Source organism: Garra rufa, chromosome 17, assembly GCF_049309525.1.
Source record: "Garra rufa chromosome 17, GarRuf1.0, whole genome shotgun sequence".
NCBI lineage: Eukaryota > Metazoa > Chordata > Actinopteri > Cypriniformes > Cyprinidae > Garra > Garra rufa.
In genome coordinates, this window is record NC_133377.1 from 32,578,267 (window position 1) to 32,593,414 (window position 15,148).

Below are 15,148 nucleotides of genomic sequence, written 5' to 3' on the forward strand. Positions count from 1 at the left end.
GCAGGAATATTAGACTGCTGTCACTTTAAGAAATGCACAGATCCAATATACTGTTACACATGTTCTCTTTCTCAGCTGTTTGCTTTCACTTGAGACTTAAATCACTGTGTTTACGTGGATACTTGTCACATAAGTATGTGTATATAACCGTTCAGACAGTGCGCACATATAGCAAAAGGAGTTCTCTTTTGCTGCTTATAACAGCTTAAAAACTGTTTTTTAAACAGCAATGCTTAAAAAAAGCATGCAAACAATAAGTTTTTGTGACCGGTTACAAATTTCTATTGGTCAATAGTGTCTACCGGTATATTGCCCACCCCTAGGGTATTTAAGGTACTGCTATGCAGGTGAAAAGTTGTTGGTTGTTGTCAGTCTACAGTCAACCAGGTGAAAATCTTTAGTTTGGTCACTTTGAATAGTAATGCCATAGCTCACCTCAACAGGGAAATTAGACATTCAAATCCCTAGTCTTAAGTATGAGCACATACCATGCATTTCTCACACTGGATCATGAGCCCCTCATCCTTGTACATGCCACAGATGCAGCGGATCACATCATCGTCTTTGTCATGGCTGCCCGCTCCGTCATGGTGATGGTGGTGGTGGGCGTGGTCTCTCTCCAGCGAATCAGAGCTGTCGGCCTCACTGGCCGTCTCGCCCACTATCTCATCAATCTGGACAGCAGCCTCATGACGCGCACCGTAGTACGCCTTCCTCAGCCGGCACACGTCACGACCGACAGCAGACTTACGGCCATAAAATTTCTGTTGAGAATTAAGATTTTTTTTTTTACTATTTATGCAGAAATATTGATTTATTTTGTAATACTTTAAGTACTTGGTTACAATAATTTCATTAATTATAATTATTTCTATTATCATATTCACAGTGGTGGCCAAAATGATTAGGCCACTAGTATTTCCCCCAGCTAAAAAATGGTTTTAAGTCAGTTATTTCTATCTTTTGCTGTAGTGTGTCAGTAGAAATTATCAGTTTACAATTACAGTTTCCAAATATTCATTTTGCCATTAATTGTAATAAACCAGTGAGATTTTTGTTTGCACAAAGAGTGTGACAACAGCCAGTGCTCTTGAAGCATCTTGGAGACATTGCCACAGTTCTTATACATTTAGTCTCAGTTTGTTCTGTTACTTGATGTCATTTCAGACAAACTGGATGATGATGAGATCAGATCTCTGTGTGGAGCACTGGCTGTTGTCAGACTCCTTGTGCAAACAAAAATATCACTGGATCATTACAATTAATGGCAAAATGAATGTTTGGAAATGTGATAGATTGCAAAAGATAGAAATAACGGACTTAAACCCATTTCTTAGCTGGGGAAAATACTTGTGTTCTAATCATTTTGGCCAACACTGTACATCATAGCCTACTATAATCAAATTTGTGAGTAATAAGTATAAGAGAAGTTGGACTAACCTCAGCATTGCGAAACACTTTGAGCATGTCTGCATCAAATGCTTCGACAGTTTTGTAGTGTCCAGTAAGGATCTGCTTCTCTATGGTACTGAGATCTAGCGGATCGGTGACCTTCTCATAGTACTGTACATTCCTGTTGACATATATGGGCATATCACAAAAATATTGCCATGAAGGATAAAAAAGGTGACCATAACACGCATTTTGACTGTTCTCACTGCAGTTATTAATACCTCAGAATGTTATAAGAACCATATTTGCATGTCTTCGACAACCTTTGTAGACCCTTTAACTGCACCAAATATTTAAAAAGTATGTTTTTATATGGGCCATTTTACAGAATTAGTTCAAAGTTAGAGTTGGAAACATCTTGAAAAAAATATTTGTCCACAAGTTTTGTATGTAGACAAATTGTATAATGTCCAAGGTACACATTTCTAGTAATTATGCAGTTAATTCTTGTATTTTCAGAAAGTTTTGAAATATTTGTCCTCTCCCCAAATTTGTCACTACCGGAACACAGTAATATATAATTTAATACAATTTTTTTTGTAAACATAGTTAAAATCAGTCTCAGCCAATGGACTAAAACATACACTGTTTCGGTACACAGGACATATTTTTTTACATAACTTCACTTAAAAAAAGATGATATTTTTAAAACAACAATGGAATAAAATGCAAAAATTATTTCAATATCAAAGCTTACTGATATTTTAAATATTATTGTGGCTTTCAATAGATAATAAAAGAATCTTAGTGAACATCTTAGATTTGAATACTTAAATGCTTTTTAGATGCATTTTTTAGTTGTGGGATAGAAGTTTGCACAAATTCTGTAGAATGGCCCATATAGTAAATATATATCTGTACTAAGTATAAAATATAATATAAATATATATTCTGTACTAAAAACACAATATTGTTCTCACCTCTTCCTAGAAGGCAGGTTAAGCAGCGGAGCAGCAAGAGTCTGACCAGATGAATCTTCAAAGAACAAGACCGCAATTGATTATATGAGAATGCAGGTCACAAGCAATGTGTTTCAAGTGAAAGTAAGTCTCATGACGCTAAGGCAATAAAACTAAAATACACTCATATTAAATTGAAAGTAGAATCAACATTCTAGATGAAATCAAAATCAAAGTCTTTTGCCGAATCGATCGCATACCTAACTAATTGAATTTTGCAGATTTCCATCGGAACAAATAAGTAATGAGTGTCAGCACTTTGCAATAAGTTCACAAACTACAAATACATGTCAAACTCAATGTCTACAACATGATTATCTTGCTTTGCATAATAAAAATAATTATGCAGACTGCCAACAATACAAAGATCAATAACAAAAACTGCAAATTTTAATAGGTGTAAGTATGATGGGGTTTGTGTGGAATGAATCAGTGTCAGACCGTTTACCTTTGTAGCTTGTGATCATGTCACAAATCTCCTTGAAGATGTGTGCCAGCCGTGCAGTGCGTGTAACTTCCGTGTTTTCCTCAGCTGCCGCAAGTCTGCGTGTGCGCACAGAGCGTGACGTCTGCAGCGCTGAGAACTGAGTCAGAAATACATCTGGAAAAAAGCAACACACAATGCTAATCATTCAACGTTTCCCTGAAGACTCAAAGCAGAATAATGACACACTTGTAGGGGTGTAACGATATGAAAATCTCATGGTACTATACTACCTCAATATGAGGTCCAAGGTATGATATTTTTTGCGATATTTAAAATAAAAAAAGACAAATGAAGATTTGGGAAATTACAATTTTGTTAAATTCTTCTATCTAATGCACTTTGAGAGTTTAAAATTAAGAGCTTTAACCCCTGTTCTTAAGTGAACTGTGAATAGTCAGTGAACTGACTTGTACCTGAACTTTAAAAGGGAATCAACCCTCTTTAGTCGTGATATAATGTCTCAGTCTAAATTACATTCACAATGGTGTTTTAGGAAGCCAAACAAATCGGAGTGTGTTTACACTTGTCATGTTTGGTTTCGATTTAAAGTAACTCTGATGCGATTGCTCTGTTAGTGCGGTTCATTTGAGTAAGTGTGAACGCTGCCATGCGCACCAAACAGGCAGACTGAGACCGCTAGAAAGATGGGTCTCGGTCCGCTTCGGATTAAATATGAATGCAACACGAACCAAATACATTGGTTGCGACGCTATGCGACATGATTTCTTGAAGGGAACAAGCGGCGTATCCAAAACAGAGGGCAAATGTTGAGCAACGAAGAGGTAAAGTGCCTTTTTATGAGCTCTTTGTGAGTTCGCAGGCGGTGAAAATAAAGTCATATGCATGCAACAATGAGCACGCTTAGTCTAGCAGACGGCATTGCGTGTATACGACTTAAAGTGGCAATCAGTAGAACGATGGGTGAATGGGTACTTTGATGTCATGCAGCGCTTTAAGTCGAACGCGCCTTTTTTTTTTTCATTGGAGTGTTCGGTGAGTTCCATCACAAAATGTATGTCATTCAACCCGACCAATCAGGTTGTGAACATATCACTATGCCTTTAGGTTCGGTATCTTTAGGTTCGCTGTCAAAAATGCTAGTGTGAACGCTAAGTGGACCAGGACCAAATGTATCATTTTCCTTTTTGATCTGGACCAAATGAACCAAACGAACCGAATTACAAGTGTGAACACACCCTTAGAATATAATAATAATAACAACAACAATTATACATTTTGTTATTCCTGTGACAGTAATAGCCATATATTGTAAAACAACTGCACTGTAAAATAAATAAAAATTAATATTTCTTAGATATTTTATTTTTGCTCTACACTACATTAGGGAAATTACAATACTGTAAGAATTTCTACACTTGAAAGAGATATTTTTAATTTGGACTACAGTAATGTTGCCAATTTAAACCATTAGCTGTCAGCAATTAATACTGAACTTTTAAGCTTTTGTTCTAAAAGAAACGGCAGTAGAGCTTTTATTTTGATGGAAACTCCAGCTTCAGTGAAAACAGGCTTGCAAAAACAGGTCTCACTACAAATCTAGTGTAATGCTGTAATCATATGCCGTAAAAATAAAGCATAACCGGTGGTCGTTGTGTTCCCAAACATGCGCTAAGCTCACAGCACATACAATAAACAAGTTCACTGTGAACTGAGCCGTTCTGAGTTGTGGAAAACACTGGATCATGAGCTGATCGCCTGAACGAAGTGCGCGCTTTGCTTTGAAACACGCAGCGAAAACAGACTTGATGAAGGGATTAAGCCATATTGTGCTTTCAGTTCTAGTTTGTTTGACAGATACTGTGTAAAAGCATGACGTTTTATGTTAGAATAAGAAGTATAAATGTGACCCTGGACCACAAAACCAGTCTTAAGTCGCTGGGGTATATTTGTAGCAATAGCCAAAAATACATTGTATGGGTCAAAATTATTGATTTTTCTTTTATGTCAAAAATCATTAGGCAATTAAGTAAAGATCATGTTCCATTAAGATTTTTTGTAAAATTCCTACTGTAAACCTATCCAAATGTAATTTTTGATTAGTAATATGCATTGCTAAGAACTTAATTTGGACAACTTTAAAGGTGATTTTCTCAGTATTTTGATTTTTTGCACCCTTAGATTCCAGATTTTCAAATATATGTATCTCGGCCAAATATTGTCCTATCCTAACAAACCATACATCAATAGAAAGCTTATTTATTGGGCTTTCATATGATGTATATATCTCAGTTTTGTAAAATTTAACCTTATAAGGTTTTGTGGTCCAGGGTCACAAATAGATATTTTTTAAAAATCACTTTTTGCTTGGAACACCTATCGTTTCATACCGTCATGTGATCACAATGATATCAATACATCCCTTCACACGTAAGTTGATGAGTTAAGCGCATGTCCACACACCTGACTTGATGTTACCATCATCGCGGATGACTCCTCCCCAGCGTGTGTAAAGAGACAGACCACTGTTTTCCCTCTCTCGCTCTCTTTCTCCCTCTCGCTTCAAAAGTTCCTGCTTCTCCCGCATCTTCTCCCAATTCCGCAGCAGGAACACTCGATGTTTCAGTACAAAGTTTCTAAATTAAACAAGAAACCAGCAGAGGATGTCTGAGCATGAGAGATTAGTCTATTATATTAGAGGTTGTTTTCATATAAAGTCAATGTGCCAAATGTAAAATGAAATTACGGCTGTTTTTGGTACAAAAACATCCTTGACTTTTAATTGGACTTGCAAAGCGTGTAAAACATGACTCTTTAAAACCAGCCGCCCGGAAAATAAAAAGTGTGTGATGGAAGCCCACCTCTCTCTGTTTGACATAGGCTTCATTAAAAGGTGCTGGTAAAACTTGCTGCTGTCACTGGACTCTTCCTCCTTAAAGGTCAAATAGAAAAACAAAATGGTTTTGCACTAAGAGAATGTTGTACTAGTAGCTGCTGTAGCCAGTAGTAATGCATCACTATTGAATGAACTGTTTCATACCCGTTTCTTCAGTGAGTGTTTGGACTTGCGTTTTTCTTTCAGTCTTCCCAGCCTCCGGGCTCCGCCTCCAGATCCGCCTGCTTTCCCAGGCAGCCCGTTGATTCGCTGGCTCTTGCCGCCAATGATGCCACGGCAACCCTCTGAGCCACACTTGCAGACTTGCTGCATAGCAACAAGAGCAGAGAAACATTATCATTTGGCAAGCAAGAGGAAAATGTGAAACATCTACTAGAGGTTCAATCCAGCATCAAACACAAATACAAGCGAGCATATGAAAAACCTATGTTAAAAAAAAAGTCAGCTATCAGAGGTGATCAACCTCATTAGTGTGAAATAAAGTCGTATATAATACAATGATGAATATATAAAAATACTCCTAATCCTTTTAGATTCTGTGGCTGAAGTTATTAAGCGGCTAAGAGTGATTGAATCAACACCACTGATCCGGACGAATGAAGTACAAGCATCCACTACAAAACACACATGTATGTACATGCTTGAGACAGGCACGTCCCTGACATGCAGGATACGGGTGACCGTAATACTTCAACGTACCTGTTCTTCTGTGTTGAAGGAGTGGAAGTTGTAGTCATATGTCAGTTCTGTTCCACTGTTGATGTCTTTCAAAGCAAACAGACCAATACGGTATACTCCATTCACTGACCTGAGAGACAGACAGACATATTGATGATTTGAACTCAGCTTACCTTTGTCAGATTTCTAAAGCATTAATACAGATTGTTGCAACTCTAATAATCAGATTGTACAAGCCATGTTCAAAAATACATTTTATTTTGCTTGCTTTTAGATTAATGCCATATACACTGCTGTTCAAAAGTTTGGGATCAGTATGATTTTGTAATGTTTTTTTAAAGAAGCCCTTTCTGCTCATCAAGGCAGTTAAAACAGTAATATTGTAAGACAGTATTATTGCAGTTTAAAATGGTGGTTTTCTATTTTAATATACTTTCAAATAGAATTTATTCCTGTGGTGCAAACCTGAATTTTCTGCATCATTAGATCACCTTCAGTGATCCTTCAGAAATTATTCTAATATGCTGATTTGCTGCTTAAGAAACATTTCTTATTATTAACAATGTTTTATTCAAGACTCTTTAATTAATAGAACATTCAAAAAACAGCACTTATTTGAAATATAATTATATTATTGCAACAATGTCAACATTTTGATCAATTTACTGAGTAAAACTATTATAACTATATGGATCCCAAACTGTTGAACAGTAGTGTAACCACTGTTTTTGATATTGATATTGCTATTTATTTGTTTCAGAGAAATTTTATTTTGCTTGCTTTTAAGTTAATGCCATATACACTTCACGTCTTTCAAAAGTATGGAATCAGTAAAATGTTTTTTTTTTTTTTTTAAGTATTTTCTGCTCATCAAGGCTGCATTTATTTGATTCAAAATACAGAAAAAAAAAACAGTAATATTGTGAAATATTATTCCAATTTAAAATAGTGGTTTTATATTTTAATATACTTTTTTAGAATTTATTCCTGTGATCATTACACCAGTTTTCAGTGTCACTTGATTGTTCACAAATCATTCTAATTTGCTGATTTATTTTCAATGTTGTGCTGCTTAATATTTTTTTTGGAACCTGTGATACTTTATTTAGGATTCTTTGATGAACAAAATGTAAAAAGAACAACATTTCTTCAAAATAGAATCTTTTATAACAATATAAACCATCGTTAAATGTGTAAAGTAATTTTTTTCTGTCTTTCTTTGTTTGAAAGAAATTAATACTTTTATTCAGCAAGGATGTGTTAAATTGATAAAAAGTGATAGTAAAGATTTCTATTTTGAATAAATGCTGTTCGTTTGAACTTTTTATTCAAAGAATCCTGAAAAAGAATCACAGGTTCCAAAAAAGTAAGCAGCACAACTGTTTCCAACAAAAAAAATAAATCAGTAAAATAGAATGATTTCTGAAGGATCGTGTGACAATGTAGATTGGAGTAATGATGCTGAAAATTTAGCTTTGCATCACAGAAATAAATTATATTTTAAAGTATATTCAAATAAAAAAAACAGTTATTTTAAACAGCAATAGTATTTCATAATATATCCTTTTTTGATCAAAAACCACAAGCGGAGGTAAAACACTACAGTAAAGAAGCAGAAGAGTGCAAAAAAAGATGTTAGTGTAAAAGATAACAGCTATTGGACATGAGTCACAGAGACTGAAACTGAATAGCAATCCCCCCCCCCAAAAAAGAAGTGTAAAAGTGACCCTGGACCCACAAAACCAGTCATAAGTAGCACGGATATGTTTGTAGCAAGAGCCAACAACACATTGTATGGGTTAAAATGATCAACTTTTCTTTTATGCCAAAAATCATTAAGATATTAAGTAAAATTTATGTTTCATGAAGATATTTTGTAAATTTCCTACTGTAAATATATCAAAACCTAATTGTTAATTAGTAATATGCATTGCTAAGAACTTCATTTGGACAACTTTAAAGGCATTTTTCTCAATATTTAGATTTTTTTGCACCCTCAGATTTTCAAAAAGTTGTATTTCAGCCAATTATTGCCAATACATCTATGGAACGCTTACTTATTCAGCTTTCAAATGATGCATCTCTATTTAAAAAAAAAAGACCCTTATGACTGGTTCAATCAACAAAATAAGAGATATTACTGTTACAACTGCCTCCCGTGAGACTTTACTCATAAGTACAAACTTAGCCTCAAACAAAAACAACCACAAGGGAGTGTTCTCAAGTCATTCCTAAAGAACTTCACCCTGCGGACGGGTGGGTACTTCATAGTTTAGGCTAGATTTGACTATCCTTACCCTAACTGAATAATCACAGGGTTAAAGGTGTTAGATAAAAGGACGCACTGAAGAACACCATGTTAAAAGTCTTGTCTGTCTTACAGCTTCAATATATTGTAGCTACGTATGAAAGTTGCACCTCAAAAGCAAATTAACTCAACCAACATCAAACATTCTGGACTTGATATTGAACAACTAGGCTGAGTTGTGCATTATGCAATAAGGTAGAATGAGGCCATTTTGGCACAGATGTGGGTGTGTGGGTGTGTGTGTTCGCTCTAACAGCTAACCACTGGGCAGCACAGCTGTGTCCCCCACCCTAAAACACAAGCTACAGATAATCGCTCTTCTGTGACAAGACGAATGATCTGCCACCATCCAGCCCACAAGCACAGTTTTTAATGTGCGTATGTGTGAGAAAAACGTACACTGAACAAGAGATAAAGGAGCTTACATTTTTCTCTGGACTGTGGGTGAACACCAACACCCAACGTGTGTGTGTGTGTGTGTGTGTGTGTAACTGTGTTACGGTACCAAGCAGATGTTGGTCACCGACCTGGATCTTGAGTTCACAGTCTCGTTGCTAATATATAACCTTGTAGATTTTGAATAATTAAACTAATAGTGACCTCTTCTGCTGTAATTTGTTCAACATGACCATGGCTTGTTCACAACACAGCAATTTCTAAAGGATAAAGTCATTGCTCGCTCACTACCCGTGGTTGTCCACGTCCCCGGTGACTCATGGAATGATGGGATTTCAGTACTTCTGCAGTGACTCATCAATGGTTTTGTTTTACTCACCATTTCTGCATCTCACAGTTTGGCTCGCAGCTGTGGTTGACAAAGCGAGCCTCGTTGCCCATGCTGTAGCTGTCGATGACCATGCCGCTGTCAAGATTCAAACAGTAGTGGCCACTGTTGGAGAAGTACTGCTCCATCATGCGACTCCTAAACACAAAACATCCAAGTTTCACATCATTATTTGGTGCTTTAAAGGGAATTAAGACTTGTATGGCTTAATCTAATATAAATGATGTCTCTTACTGAAATATTTAGCAGAAAACCTATGAAAGATTTACGTTATGTTGGACTAAGGGGGGCACCATTATTTCATTGACGTGAATTGCACTCTGTGAGCTATTGGCGCTACCTATTGCTATTTTTGCTCGGAATACACAACTTGGAAAATAAAATACTGATACAATTTTCAGTCGAAGGACAAGAGAAGCAATGTAAGTCTTCACTGCTTTCCTAGTGATAAGAAGAGACAAATGGGAAAATGCATGTAAACGAATGAAACTTCCTAAAGACCTTAGCCCTGATGCCTTTGAGGCTTTTAGTAGGCCACAGCTACTGAAAGAGTTTACAAACGTCAGAGACAAGAAACGCTAGATACCATTCTGGCAGGATGTAAACATGTAGACGCTTTTCATGATGCCACAGGCACTGAAGGAGTTTCTTAGCACAGATTTCACTCGATATCCAGAGGCGTTAAGACTCCTTGTGGGCGAAAATCAATGGTATGGCATTTGGTTTTAAGCCTACACTTATATCTATCGCCACCTGTAAGCTCTTTCAGTAGTTGTGGTCATTGTATCAGTTTTATTTTTCAAGTTGAGTTGCGGTAAAAGTACCAACTGGTAGTTCACAGAGTGAAAACATTTGATATATCAGAAATAATGGCACCCCCCATAGTCTAAAATTTGTTTAAAACTATGTGGATTTTTAAAATAAAGTAAATCTTTCATGGGTTTTCTACTATATGTTTCAGTAAGAGACATCATTTACGTTACATTAAGCCATACAAGTCTTAATACCTGGGGTTCCCTTTAATAAAATAATTTCGATTACATAAACTTGTGAATTGAACCACTTCAGTGAAACAAACTGTACGAATGCTGTAAATAATGTTTAGTTTCTTGCACAGACCAATCATTTTGCTTCATAAGACCTCAACATATCATCAGGAGCCATTATTTTTGTTTTTTGTGACCACGGTTAAAGCCAAAATCAAGAAGAAGAAAAAAACAACATCTTGGATGGACTGAACATACATTAACAGCAAACTTTCATTTTTGGGTGAACTATTCCTTTAATACTGCATTGTAGTTGCTACCAAAATGTGGCTAACCTGAACTCCTGTTCGCTGACCACCTCTCCCAAGTACTCGATGATGAATTGGCCGGAACGTAGAGGCTGCTTGGTACGGATCCCCCAGCCCTTCCCTTCAGCCCGGAAGCGCTCGAGGTACTGCACCCACTCATGCCTCTGGATTCGCTGGTTATCACATCGATCGCTACACGGACATGTACTTGGAGAACACTCAGCGAAGATCATCCTGAGATAGACAGAGATGAGAAACCAATGGGATCCACTGTATGAGCTACAACTGCACCAATACACTACCAGTCAAAAGTTTTTGAACAGTAAGATTTTTAAAGGTTTTTTTTTTTTTACAGAGGTCTCTTCTGCTCACCAAGCCTGCTTTTATTTGATCCAGAGTGCAGCAAAAATAGTAAAATTGTGAAATATTTTTACTATTTAAACCAACTGTTTTCTATTTGAATATATTGTAAAATGCAATTTATTCCTGTGATCAAAGCTAAACTCCTCACTTTCACATGATTCTCAAATAAATATTTAAAACATTCTTTAAAACATTTTTTCAGGATTCTTGGATGAATAGAAAGATTCAAAGATCAGCATTTATTTGAAATAAAAAGCTTTTGTAACATTATACACCATACCATTCAAAACCTTGGAGTCAGTATTTTTTTTTGCTTTAAATTGATCAAAAGTGATGATAAAAGACATTTATAACGTCACAAAAGATTTCTATTTCAGATAAATGCTGTTCTTCTGAATTTTCTATTCATCAAAAAAAAAAAAAACACTGAAAAATTCTACTCAGCCATTTTCAACATAATAATAATAATAAGAAATGTTTTTTAAGCAGCAAATCAGAATATTAGAATGATTTCTGAAGATCATGTGACTGTAGTAATGATGCTAAAATTCAGCTTTGAAATCACTGGAATAATTTACATTTTAAAATATACTGAAATAGTAAAAATATTTGTGAAAATTGTACTCTGAAAATTGTGCTGTGCTTTGGATCAAACAAATGCAGGCTTAGTGAGCATAAAAGTCTACTTTAAAAAAATCTTACTGTTCATAAACTTTTGACTGGTAGTGTAGGTAAGCAGAAAAAAAGATGTAAGCCTCTTACCTGTTTAGACAGTCATCCTGACAGCCCTTTTCGCCGTGGTCTTCAGGCAGCCTGCAGTTACAGGTAGTGGCTTCATAGCCAGAAAGAGGCTTCACATCCACATAGACATCTAAGAGGGAAAATATTATTGCGTTAGTCTTAAGAATCTGCAAAAAAACAAAGCGTGCAAAAACGAGAGCAACATAGTCACAAAGGAATCAACAACTCCCAGTCCTGTCAAATCAGTATATTTACGGAAACACATGCTTGTTCTGCTCTGCAGAGTTTTTGAGCTTATGGGTAGTGATAAAAACTAATGAAAATCTCCTTACTGGATCTGATCTTCTTGTAGAGAGGCACATCAGGTCTCTTGTAGAGCTACAAAAACAAAGATGCATCATTCAGTTGCTTACAATCAGGCATTAAACAGAAAATATATCCTGAACTACGTTGATTTATATTACTACTTTGGCAAATTATGTTTTCATAATGAAGCATAAACCTTACTCATTTTGTTAGATTTATTCTTACAACAAGGGAAAAGCATCTGTCAATAGGGGAAGAAAATTGAACTTTTCTCTGAAAACTTAATAATAAAGAATAATAAAATAATAAAGACAATAAACTACTAATCCTACAATGAGATTTATCTTATTTTTAAAATATTTATTAGAAACCAAGACCACAATTTTGTAGCAAAAAACATAAATGACAAATGCAGCTGTCAACCTAAAGAAAGATGTGGTTTTGAGCAGCTACCTGATCATGTTTCCAAAGCCACAGGATGTCATAAGGCAGCTGGAAATCAATGCGTTTCTGTCTCAAGTATTTCCCTGGACAAACAGCGAAGACAAATTGCAGTTATTAATTCAATCTCTTTGTCCTTTCACTTGAGGCTGCGCCATTCCAATATTGAATCAACTAATCACCTCATAACTCATAAACCATAACTAATCAGGCTGATTGCCCATGGGGCCATACATAATGAACTGGTTAGGAATGACAATGAAAGCTGTATACTGGCAAGTCCACAAGCTTACTCACGGAAACAAGAGTCCATTAAAGCTGTTATGTCGAAAAATGAATCCTAAATCAAACTGTCGACCAAACTGCAATTAAATGTAACGCTAAATTAAGTAATGCATGTCAAAATCTGCAAAAACTCACCAACATGAATGGGGGCAGGAAGAAGGCCATGCTCATGTTCACCTGGAGTGTATTCTAACTTCTCCTTCTTTAGCTGTAGCAGCTGACTGCGAGGGCTGATGGGGAAACGAAGGGAGGTTACGTTTATTTTCCTAGTATATTAATGTTAGATAATAAAATGTGTTTATTCTTACTCATCAGTCTTGTACACATCAGAGTAAAGCCCAGCTTTTTGAAACTTCTTTTTGGGTGGTCTAGCAACTCTCTTCTCCCGTTGACTGGTCACTCCCGTTGATGGGTTTGGGGCTTGTTCCAACGAAGTAGGGCCTGTGCGCTCTGGGGAGGACTGACCATCCGGTTTTCCCTCCAGTGCACTGCAAAAAAAGCATTCATTTATTATGAGATTAAGAGTTTTGTCTCATTCAAGTCAATATTATAGGCATAGTTCACCCAAAAATGAAAATTCTGTCATTAATTGCTCACACTCATGTCATTCCAAACATATAAGACCTTTGTTCGTATTCAGAACACAAGTTAAGATATTTTTGATGAAATCCAAGAGCTTTCTGTCCCTGCATAGACAGCAACGCAACTGACACATTCAAGGACTAGAAAGATAGTAAGGACATTGTTAAAATAGTCCATGTAACATCAGTGGTTCAACTTTAATGTTATGAAGCTACGATAATACTTTTTGTGCGCAAAGTAAACAAAAATGACAACTTTATTCAACAATTTCTTCACTTCCAGGTCAGTCTCTGCCGTCATTCACAAGAGCAACACCATACTTGGTCATATGTCATGTCCTTCCTTTCCTTTCATTTAAAGATTTGTCGCTGCGCTACTCCAAAGCGTCTGCTCCATACAGCACATGTTGCAGAGCCGCGGCACTTTGTTGCAGGAGTCAGATTTCACTGATCACGCTTTCAGTACAAGCACTTTAGATGTAGAGCCTGGTTTATACTTGCCGCATCAGCACAAGCACAAAGGTGCGCACGGCAAAAATGACGCAAATATTGAAGAAAGGATAGCAGACAGAGGATCTGGTTTTCATGCTAAAGTAAAGTAAAAGACCACTTAAAACCAGAGAAGATGATTGTTGGTATTCTTGTGGAAAAAACATGCAAGCACTGTTACTGACAGTAGTGTTGATTTCGTTAACAAAAACTATGACGGAAAATGTTCATTGACAAGCTTTTTTCCCCATGACTAAAACGAGACGACAATAAGGTCAACAAACGATAATTATGACTACATCAACATGCAAGCTTTCATGTGTGCGGGTTGCCAGATATTAAGAGTTTAAATCCCCAAATCAGAGCTTCTGTTACAAGAATACATTTTCTGCCCAGTGCTTTATTTTTTTTTGCAATCTGGCAACCATGCACACAAGCTCGCTCTTCATTGTGAAAGCGCCACCGACGATGATGTGAAAAGACAAACAAGCTAGAGTTAAGTAATAAAAAATAAAAGTGTCAGTCAGCTAGTCTATCTTCTGTCATGAGATCTCGACTATATTATTTGTGATTGTGGTTGCTGAATAAATGCACTTATTTAACCGTTGTTTTAATAGAGAAAAATAGGCTATTGCAATTTGGAATTGTTGAAATGACTATTAGGAATCACTTTTACTAGTTTTCATAATGTAGACAGAGAGAGTGCATAAGTCTTTGATATTAATTTACATAATAGATAGTAGGGTTGGGCGATGCCGACCAATTTGGCATCGTACGATGTCTAACGTGAAACATCGCGATGGACGATGGCATCGTCCGCGGGGGGCGGGGAGAGGGCGGGATGGTTGTTGTTAAATAATTAATTCATAACGAATTAATTAATTGTAGCCAGTGCTTAATTTGAGCCGGATTTTTAAAGATCCGGCATTAACAAGTGCATTAGATCGTGACAGTGCGTGCGTGCATACGAGACAGAGCAAGCGCGGGTTTATGTAGATGTATCTGGAGGATGTGTGTTGGTCCTTAACATATTTTTGACCAGTCAGCTTTAAGTCCAAAATTGCTCTCATTGATTGCTTACTGCTTAACCCACTCTCTCCAAACGCATTCAATGAGCAGCGGAATG

General features: G+C 36.5%; 1 protein-coding gene across 1 annotated transcript in view; it reads right to left on the minus strand.

Moving 5' to 3' along the window:
• Nucleotides 1-15,148, minus strand: part of ash1l (ash1 (absent, small, or homeotic)-like (Drosophila)) — a 49,400-nt gene that overhangs the window by 11,690 nt on the left and 22,562 nt on the right. The window contains exons 6-20 of the mRNA XM_073821241.1: nucleotides 13,261-13,440; nucleotides 13,088-13,182; nucleotides 12,680-12,753; nucleotides 12,253-12,298; nucleotides 11,942-12,050; nucleotides 10,844-11,050; nucleotides 9,514-9,660; nucleotides 6,452-6,560; nucleotides 5,897-6,058; nucleotides 5,718-5,788; nucleotides 5,320-5,492; nucleotides 2,860-3,012; nucleotides 2,373-2,427; nucleotides 1,441-1,573; nucleotides 489-764 (exon numbers count right to left, since the gene is read on the minus strand). Coding sequence (XP_073677342.1) covers nucleotides 489-764; nucleotides 1,441-1,573; nucleotides 2,373-2,427; nucleotides 2,860-3,012; nucleotides 5,320-5,492; nucleotides 5,718-5,788; nucleotides 5,897-6,058; nucleotides 6,452-6,560; nucleotides 9,514-9,660; nucleotides 10,844-11,050; nucleotides 11,942-12,050; nucleotides 12,253-12,298; nucleotides 12,680-12,753; nucleotides 13,088-13,182; nucleotides 13,261-13,440 — 1,990 coding nt within the window. The remainder of the gene's footprint in view (nucleotides 1-488; nucleotides 765-1,440; nucleotides 1,574-2,372; nucleotides 2,428-2,859; nucleotides 3,013-5,319; nucleotides 5,493-5,717; nucleotides 5,789-5,896; nucleotides 6,059-6,451; nucleotides 6,561-9,513; nucleotides 9,661-10,843; nucleotides 11,051-11,941; nucleotides 12,051-12,252; nucleotides 12,299-12,679; nucleotides 12,754-13,087; nucleotides 13,183-13,260; nucleotides 13,441-15,148) is intronic.